At 31.0% G+C, this 10,938-nt stretch overlaps 1 protein-coding gene across 1 annotated transcript; it reads left to right on the top strand.

The window, feature by feature from the left end:
- Nucleotides 1–3,063, top strand: LOC127084072 (uroporphyrinogen decarboxylase). The gene is made up of 6 exons (XM_051024461.1): nucleotides 1–250; nucleotides 326–447; nucleotides 930–1,040; nucleotides 1,169–1,357; nucleotides 1,632–1,757; nucleotides 2,471–3,063. Exons 1-6 carry the CDS (start codon nucleotides 157–159, stop codon nucleotides 2,984–2,986), a joined length of 1,158 nt encoding a protein of 385 aa, XP_050880418.1. The 5' UTR covers nucleotides 1–156; the 3' UTR covers nucleotides 2,987–3,063.
- The last annotated feature ends 7,875 nt before the right edge of the window (nucleotides 3,064–10,938 follow it).

Genomic DNA, 10,938 nt, shown 5'->3' with positions numbered 1-10,938 from the left:
CAAGTAGATCGAGATTGGTTGTTGGATTCTCTTATCCTTCTCATACTTCAACCGTACCGTAACAAATCCTAACTCAACGAACTCAACCAAAACTCCGCGAATCCAAAGGCAAAAAAACACACTCTTGTCTGAAACTAACTTCAATTCAATTCAAACATGTTATGCGGCGTCGTTAGCACTTCCTTCACTTCCATCTTACCCAGAAATAAACAACCCTATCTATCCAAATCAATTTCATGCTCCCTCCCAGGTACACTTCTATTTATTAGGGTTTGTTTTTTCTTTCTTTTCCTTATGTATCTCAATTTGGGGAAATCATGTGCAGGAGCTGTGGTTGAAACTAAAGCAACTAATGTTGCTGAACCGCTTTTGCTTAATGCCGTTCGAGGACTAGAGGTTGAAAGACCCCCGGTTTGGCTTATGAGACAAGCTGGACGGTACATGAAGGTAGCTTTATGCACTTAATTCCTATGTATTTATTTTGAGTAGTTAGTAGTTACTGTTTTAAATTACTTACCTTTTAATCTAAATGAAATACTGAATTGACTCTATTAATTATATTCAGTGGAAATTTGTTGGTTTATTAGAAAGAAATTGCATTTGGTTTTAGAAGATGTTTGTGTTAAACTCTTTCATTTTTCACTTTGTATGATATAGTAAGAATGGTTGGAGAAATGTTTAACATTTTCCAAAACTTATCGCCATTTTAGATAATTTTCTGCGGTTTTTCTTTTCATAATGAATTTAGCCTAAGTATTTGTTTGAATATTCACATTCTATCTCTGGTTTATTATAGTTACTTATACTGTTTTAGATGCTACCAAATGTCAAACTGGTTGGGCTGTTATCCTTCAATTCATGAATAAGTTTGGCGAGTTGTTTTCTTTATTGAAAGGAAATCTGATCTTTTGAGCTTTATTATTAACCAGAGTTACCAAGCTATATGTGAGAAACATCCTTCATTTCGCGAAAGGTCTGAAAATGTTGATCTCGTGGTGGAAATTTCGTTGCAACCATGGAAGGTTTTTAAGCCGGATGGGGTAATGTTTTACTCTAGCACTCATTTTATGTTCTTATGTAGTGCGGCATTTTTGTTACCTTACTTCTTCATGCGGTGGTTCTGATTATGTTGGTAATGATGATTTGCTTGATTCTGATTCTGTAACAGGTAATTTTGTTTTCGGACATTCTTACCCCGCTTTCTGGGATGAATATACCGTTCGATATTGTGAAAGGGAAGGGTCCTGTCATCTTTGATCCTGTTTACTCGGCCGGCCAAGTTGATCAAGTGAGGGAGTTTATTCCGGAAGAATCAGTTCCATATGTCGGTGAAGCATTATCAATTTTGAGGAAAGAGGTATGAGGATCCTATGTCATTGCTACCTTTGCCTCCCTGTTTTTTCATTTCACACTGCTTCTCTTTATAGCTATATATAAAAGTAAAACCTGTCTGTTCAGTCAAATGCCATGACACTGTATAATTCGTCAGATTTATTTGAGATAAAAAGCACCCTGCAATTATTCTTGTTATCAAATGAAAATTTCATAAAATTGTTACGTTATTCTTGTTATCTAATGTATAATGCCCATGTGAATATTTTTTTTATTGAATTGAAAGGTATTGATTGCAGGTGGATAATAAAGCTGCAGTCCTTGGTTTTGTGGGAGCTCCATTCACCTTGGCATCATACGTGGTTGAAGGCGGTTCATCCAAACACTTCTCTAAAATAAAGAGACTGGCTTTCTCTGAACCCAAGGTAATCTTCAACCGTCTTATTTTGAGAAAACACTTCTCTGTAACATGTTTTTTATGCTTTTGGAAAAAAATTAGAAGATGAAGGAAAACAAAACAGATTTACAATTATTTTGAGAAGCTACTGATTGAACCCGTAAAATCAAGATAACCAAACTGTATTCTATTGAATGTTAAAGATGAGCTTGAAGCTCTTACAATGGTGAAAATGAAAAAGAAAGGATAAACCAGAGTTCTATGAACTCCTAACCAGAGCAGAAATTGCTCCTGGACCAGAGAGAAACTCACCTAACAACTTCCTAACAATATTTCTGAATGAATTCCCTAATCCCTTTCCCTCTCTTTTATAACAAAATATCCCTAAAATTAAGGAAATATCCTAACTAACTCTTATAAGACTAAGGGTCCAGGCTCATGGTCCTATCAGCTATTTTGACTAGCATCTGAGACTCATTACTGCTTTTTTCTTTTTAATGTTGTGTATTGTGATGGCGTTATTACACTGATGGAAAAGCTTGAATTATTGATCTATGATTAAAAAGCGATCTGTATGATTCATGTTTATCAATTCAATCACTTCTTTATTATCATTTAGTCTCTAGTACTATATTTATACTATTATGCTTTCAAATTTCAGAATGGCTACAAGTTCTGCATTATTATTTCTTTAACTTTATCACACACTCGTATACTTATTGAACTGTGATTTGTCCCCAGATTCTTCACTCATTACTGCAGAAATTCACAACATCAATGGCTCGTTACATCCAATACCAAGCTGACAATGGAGCTCAAGCTGTTCAGATCTTTGATTCATGGGCAACAGAGCTTAGTCCAGTAGATTTCGAACAGTTCAGTTTGCCTTACTTGAAGCAGATCATTGATACCGTGAAGAAAAGCCATCCAGAACTCCCACTTATCCTCTATGCGAGTGGATCGGGTGGCTTGCTCGAGAGAATAGCCGCGACCGGTGTGGATGTAGTTAGCTTGGATTGGACGGTTGATATGGCCGATGGTAGAAAGCGTTTGGGACCAAATGTAGCTATCCAAGGTAACGTTGATCCCGGTGTTCTTTTTGGTTCGAAAGAGCTAATCAGTGATAGGATTTATGATACTGTGAAAAAAGCTGGTAGAGGCAAACACATTTTGAATCTAGGCCATGGTATTGTAGTAGGTACACCTGAGGAGAATGTAGCACATTTTTTTGAGGTTGCAAAAGGAGTCAGATACTAAGTTAATTATGCATTTTTTTATATTAGCATTTTTGTTAATTTAATTTAAGTTAATATAAGAATTTGGCTTGTCAATAATTTTTCTTTACTGTGATTGCGATAAAAATATATTTTTGTAATAAACATTTGTTTTATTTCCTCTTCACTATATTCGAGGAGAATGATCACAACCAATAATGACAAAAACTGCTTGTCTTTCAAAGTTGGAGACTCATAATAATGAGTCATTATTGCTTCAAATATTTCCACTGCGTCTTCTTCCTCCGAGTCTTCCAACAATATTGATTTGCATTCATTTTCTGCTTCAGAACTAGTATATTCTTTTTCTTCCTCAGATAAAAACTGTGATTTTATTTTAATGCTTGTGTTTGAATTCTGGTCAATAAGTGCATAGGTGAACATTTCCTTCACCATTCTAATTGCAAGCACTTGATCATTGATCATCACTTTACACACCTTATTGATCATCTCCATAGATGTAGTTCTGATTAAGCACCTTGCGAGACATCTAAATTTATTCTCTTCTAAGTTGGTTGATCAAAGATAGACCCATCCATCTCTCTTACAGAAGAATATTTTCGGATTTATTTTAAAAGAAAATTTTCAATCTATTTTCTTTATAGTAAAATGAGGGTGACTCACTTATAAATTGTTGTGATGCGTCTGAACGTACATTTTCGCATTTTGTGCGCATTTTATTAATTTTTCACCAAGGTGCGTGAGCACCATTAAGAATACAATAAACAATTCCCAATATAAATAATATTAAGATGTATCTATCATATAATGATAAAGTAAGGCCGCAACTTTTGGCACACCCATTATTTTTGTAATCCTTAGAGTTTAATAAGTCAAGTCTGAGTTTAAGTATATTAAGATGTATCTATCATATAGTGATAAAGTAAGGCCGCAACTTTTGACACATCCATTACTTTTGCAACCCTTAGAGTTTAATAAGTTAAGTCTGAGTTTAAGTCCCACGTTATAAATGTGGAAACTTGAGTATTTATAAGTGAGAGAACCCACACATCTATTATCAAAAAGTAATTGAAATTCCTTAAATGCAATATGACAATTAGAGCCAATAAAATATAACACAAGCAAGCAAATTTTTCTCTCTCGTTGGAGATGCTCTTAATGGTGCTCATGCACAAAATCTAGAACTTATCCACTGGACACATCAAAATACAACAAAAGTTAGGCATACTAGGAGGTTAAGTTCCATAATTTTTTAAGAAGTTAACTTTCAAATTCCTCTATGTTATCCCACACTATAAGCAATTGCAGAAATACGTAACATTACATGAATTTTCGTTAACTTAAATCTAATATTATATTTCATCATCAAGAGATGGTTGACGATGTTTTAACATCTTTAGAATATCGTCGATCGATCTTCCAACCATCACATCCACCTTGATCAAACCCTTTGTTTTATAATAATGAAATGTACTCCACATAATTGTTAAATCTTCATCCATCTTCAGCTCAAACCTTCTGAACTGTATCTTCCCATTCGTTGTCAATTGAGGGTGAAACGATAATTGAACTTCACAACTCTTTGATTATCTGGGTATTGCAAGAGACTTTCTAGTGTGAATTTCAGATTGACAAGACAAGTGATCTTTGTGAATCTAAATTCTAGAGTGGTCTCTCGCTGTTGAAGTAGACAAATGTGGATATTGAGACATTTTGTGGTGTTTTAGTTTACAACATGAGGAACATCCGTATTTAAGAGGATATTCTAGAACTTAAATTATGGAATAACCCTTTTATGTTTAGAAACTCACAAGAAAAAGAGTTTGCCTGGAACTTAAATTCAAAATTTACCCCTATTAGTAGTTGTTTTGCAGAAACTGTTTTAGTAGAATATTTTTTTCACAAACATTTTTTTTCTTCATTAATATGTAAACTTTTACAACTAATATTATTATATAATTAATGTTTGATATACATTAAAAAGTATTAAAATGTATCCAAATTACATCATTCACAATAGTAATCCAACATTATATACAAAAAATGATGTTTGGACCTAAATTCATTGTTAGATAAAAATTAAAATACATCAAAACACGTGTCTCCACCTAAATCTATATCTATGGGTGATTCTGCCTTTGACTTTAACTTATTTAATTCTCTTTCAATCTCAACTCAACTTGGTGAATTCTTCCATCCTATCCAAAAATATTTTCGGTCAAGTTTCAGCTTCCTTAGTGGAATGAATTGTCCACTCTAATGATGTCCGTGATATAGGATATTCCGGTTTCAAATAAACCTTAACAAAATGTAGTGATTTTGAAAGCCACCGAATACATATAATGCGTCTAGTTGGATTTTGATCAACTTCTTAACGACTTGACAACAAAAATGTCTTGGGGAAGGCTTTAACATGTAAGTTACAATCAATATCAATCATTTCTCAACTTTATTTTAATGCAATTATTTATTCACGTGCCGATTCAAACTTTATCCTTCATGTACAAATATGTACACTATAGAGTTTCAAAAAAGATGATTTTTTCATGCTCATATTATGTTATTTCTACATCCTTCATGTAAATATCCATCTTCTACTAGAATTGAAAGAACAATATAAGGAGAGATTCCTGGTGAATTGACACAATCAAAAATTTAAAATTTGGTCAAAACACACATGATGCATGGGCCGTGTGGAACAACTAATAAAATTCAACTTTGCATGAAAGAAGGAAAATGCTCGAAGTGGTTCTTAAAAAAATACCAGGATGTTACAATAGTTGATCATGAGGGATATCTCCTTTATAGAAGATGATCATCAGGAAATGTCATAGTAAAAAATGAGATATCATTGGATAACACATACGTCGTCCCATACAATCCACAACTTCTTCTTAAATATCAAGCTCACATCAAAATGGAATGGGGCAACTACAGAAATTCTATCAAATACCTTTTCAAATATATCAATAAATGATATGATCGAATATCTGCATCAATTATAACTGATAAAAATGTTAGACGATAGGCCTAGATCTAGAGGGGGGGGGGGGGGGGGGGGGGGGGAATAAATCCCAAGTTAAAAATTTATTCGTAAATTTGATTTAGAAAAATTTATTGCGCAAAAACAAGTTTTAAATATTTCCTGGATAAAATTTTTTCTAACCGAACTACTATTGAATAGACCAGATATACATAAATGTGTCAATGGTATAATAATAATCCACAAGTTGATTAACAACACTTTAAACAACACATTGAATACTCTACTATTACAAAAATCTATTTCCAATGATAACAACACAAAAAAAATTAGTTGAAACAATTTTTCAAACACTTTGCGTGCAATCAACAAAATTTGGATATTAGTATAATGTTTGTAGTTAGAAATTCAATCACTACCAAATGGTATGTGATTACTACAATAACACAAATTAACAAAAAATTCAAAAGTTATTATCCAAACAATGTTGATCAAGAGATCAAAGTAATCAACAATTTGTGAACTGAAAAATAAAAGATATATATATATATATATATATATATATATATATATATATATATATATATATATATATATATATATATATATATATATATATATATATATATATATAAAGAGAGAGAGAGAGTATGTAATGATTTGTTTAAGTAGTTCCCCAATCGATCTCGATATGGGTACATCTACCCTCAATTTGAATTCGAATTGAGATATTAATATAATAAATCTTACTTTATAAATATATGAATACAAGAGATGAGAAATCAAAGATTGGTCAAGTCACCAACAATGCCGCTTCAATTTACCTATTGTTGCTACTTCCTTGCACGAACTCCTTGTCTCAAGGCTTTCACCCGACTGAATTAATACCAAGCGTACACTTTTTGAACCCAACATCTGTCAACTCGATCCACTGTTTCGCGCTACTCCCTTTCCGACACACCTAGTCTCAAGGCTTTCACTCGATCGGATCCGAATTGCATAATCTTGCCCAAAACCTTCAAACCCTAAAGATCTTGAAGGAAAACCCCACCTTGATTTTCTTATTTGAATCCCTCAAAGATTGCAACCCAATATTCTCGGTAAACAAACCTAATTGGATATTATCAATCCTAATCTAGATGACGACCAATCAAAAAATGATTATGTGTAGTTTGATTGTGTGTATGCATAGAATTATCTAAAGATGATGAGATGTTTTGAAATCCTAGATTCATGTAGGTTTTACTCACTCTAAAAATCTTACTAAAGAATGATGCATGTGTGAAGTATATATATGCATGGGTGAATGAGAGCAAAAAAGGAATGCAATTAACTTTGAGAAAATATGAAAATATGCAAAAAATCATCGTATAGGTCGATTTGTTGAAGTCATGTGTCGACCTGTACGAGGCATAGGTTGACTTGTTGAAGGTCATGCGTCGACCTATCAATTTCATGTGCCTCCTACGCGTCAACCTATGAAGTCATCAAACGAAACAGTAACTACAGGATTTAATACCATAGTATATATGACGACCTGTAGCAAGGATGTGTCGACCTATAGCCTGGAAAATTTTACTATAGGCCGACCTATTTACGTATGTGTCAACCTATCATATGCATGTGTCGACATGACAAGTAATTTTTCATAAAACTTGACTTTTTTATGCATGTTTAATGCATGAGACCTTTTCAAGGATGTTTCCAATGACTTGTATGCTTCTTAATGCTAAGATGCATATAGAGAATAAAAGGATATAGTCGAATGTACATAAACGTTAAAGAATCCTAGTTTTGACATCATACAAAATACTCATAACAGAACTTAATCGGAAGATGCACTCACAAAAATACTAATCCAACTCCACCTGAAGATGTTAATGAGATCAAACAATATCTTGGTTGTCGCTATATTTCACTGTGTGAGGTGTGTTGGCAAATTTACTCTTTCTCTATTAATGGAAGAAAATAGATTGTTGAAACAATGCTTTTCCATTTATTAGGTGTGTTGGCAAATTTACTCCACCTGAAGAATGCTTTTCCATTTAGGGAATCCCACTAATCATGTTGAGAAAAGGATATGAAATCAGAGAGAAGAATCTGAAATTTGAACAAGAAGAAAAATCTTGTTTCGAAATAACATACAAAATATACAACAAAAAAAAACCCCATAAACACAGGAACGAGAAGAAAATCATGTGAAACATTACAACAACATATACGAAAACGAGAGAATAAGGACGAAGAAGAATACTTTTATATAAGAAGAACAATATTGAGGATATATTGCAGAATATGAAAGATAATGATGAAGAAGAAGAGAGAAAATGTATGCTAGGGTTTTGCTGTGAGTGTTACAACGATACTGTCAAGAAGCGAGAGTTAATTCACTTATACATGGGTAAACAATTTCACCACGGTCGTATTTAAAAATCATGCTGAAATACAATTCCTTTCACAATGGTTGAGATAAATAACAGTGGTGATAATTATTTTAATTTTAATTTTAATCTCTCTCTCTCTCTCTCTCTCTCTCTCTCTTTATATATATATATATATATATATATATATATATATATATATATATATATATATATATATATATATATATATATATATATATATATATATATATATATATATATATATATATATATATATATATATATATATTAAGGACAACACTCATTGTAACGAAAAAATAGAAAATTATTGGAGCTGTGATTCGAACCTTGCCACTTAATGAGTGTATAATCATGGTTAAATAGTTTGACCATAATGCAATGTTTTTTCGCAAATATAAAAAAATAAAGCGCGTACAAAAATGAAGTATTATCATGATTAACAGTCAGACCATTGTAATTTAGTGTTACAAAAGGTCTATTTTGTAGTATTGTACTACCCCGGTCAAATTTATAAGCAAAAAATATATTTTTCACGTTTATTAAAAAGTGTATTTAATTTTTTGATTTCTTATAAAATACATAACACAATTACTAATATATTCTTAATTAAATTTGCATCCATAACATTATAAAGTAATGAATACATATATAATTTTGAAATTAAAACATTAAATACAATTAAATTTGTTTACGTTTACTTATATTTAAGGTCAAAAAATTTTGAAAACTTTTTTTCTTCTAAATTAGGTCGGAGGGATTATGTAACATAAAGCAATAATAATGTGATATTAGGGATAAGGTAACAAATCTAAGTCAGATACATGTAATCAGTTTTATACACAAACTTTATGATAGATTTATTTATTAAAACCTATTTAATTTTATAAAAAAATATATAATATTATTTTTAAAAAATTTAATATTGAAAAAATTAATTAGACTTACATGATCTCTAGTTTTGTAAATTTTTAATATTTTAACAGATCTCAATTCAAATTTTATTTTAAATTTTGAAATTGATTAAAGTAACTCCTCTAATAAGTGTGATAAAATAAAATAGATATACATTTGAGAAAAAAAAAGTGATACCATATATCTGTCTTTTTGTTAGTAATAAAAATATAATTGCAACATCATTCCAAATCATTGTGATTTAGAATATATTCTCATTCTTTGTATTATATATTATCTATAATATAACTTTAAAAAAAAAATATAATCTATAATTTAATTATAATTATAATATTCTTGATATCATTTTCTAAAGGATATAGATTATGAAGAAAAAAATATGTACCAAAAATATATTTACATTATCAACCAATAAAAACATGTATTTCGTCAAATCACATTTTTATTTTATGTAACATATTAAGATGACTTGACAAATATAAAGATTTTGATTAGTTGTATGTATAATATTGTTTTATATCACGTGAGTACTTCCTTTAAACTCATATATTGTATTCATTTTATTTGAAAAAAAGTAGTATTTTTTCTGGATATAATTTTCTGAAGGATATATTATATTCATTTTCAAGAATCAGATATCAGTTTTTTCTATGATATACTAATTATTCATTCGTAGGTATGGTTCACGTTTATGATAATGCTAAACCTTCGTCTCTCTTTAGTGTACACTCTAATCCTATCCAACTCATTTACAAAATCACTAGTCAAATGCAACAAAAGTGAACATGTTAATGTAACCATATCTCATACAATGCATGTTTTTTTGGTGTATTCATTTCAAAATTGTCTAATGTGCGTGTTCTTCGTGATGTTATCTTAATGTGCTAGACAAACTATTTTTGTTTCAATGTTTGATATATTATTACTACATAGTACCTTTTATGCCCTATCCGAATTTGGAATTTACAACTTTTTTTGTTACCAAGTAGAAACCAAAACTCTCTACTTATAAATAACAACCATATTTTTGCTCACACAATACACTTTTCTCTCTACCTTCAAGCCTTTTATCGTCTCCTTAATCGACATTGCTTTCTTTTTCTATATCTCTTTCATCTCATGTTCTTACTTTGGTTTATTGATGTTGGAATTCAATTCATGTTTATTACCCTAAACTTTGCTTATTTGTTTTAGTTTATTTTCTAGACTAATTTTACAATGCACGAGTGAGGTAAGTGTTGTACTATGTACGAGTTTGTTATCACCATTGGATCAATAAGTTCCATACTTGGATCAAATGAAATATGAATCATGATGAGGAATATTGATTCAATGATCAAAACAAACTTGTGCATGATACAAATTTCCTTACTTGTGTAGCGTAAATTTATTTCCATGAATATTTTTTTTGCTTGTTCTTGTTCATCTTTGTTGAAAATAGTTATTAATAAGTGGCCAGATCGATCATATGAAGCGGTTTTTTTATATACAAGGGTACATTGTAAACCCTAAGCTCTCGCGGATGATCTAAATGATCTGTGGTCACTATGTAGTTGGAGACGTAGGCAACATTGGCTGAATTTTGTGCTTTCTTTTTCTCTTTTTACTTTCAGGCACATGTATATGGAGAACATTAGGGACATCATAATTTGTACTTCTAGGGTTAACCCATAA

Source organism: Lathyrus oleraceus, chromosome 5 (genome assembly GCF_024323335.1).
Source record: "Lathyrus oleraceus cultivar Zhongwan6 chromosome 5, CAAS_Psat_ZW6_1.0, whole genome shotgun sequence".
Taxonomy (NCBI): Eukaryota; Viridiplantae; Streptophyta; class Magnoliopsida; order Fabales; family Fabaceae; genus Lathyrus; species Lathyrus oleraceus.
Note: the sequence above shows the minus strand (reverse complement) of the source record. Positions and strands in the feature narration are given on the sequence as shown.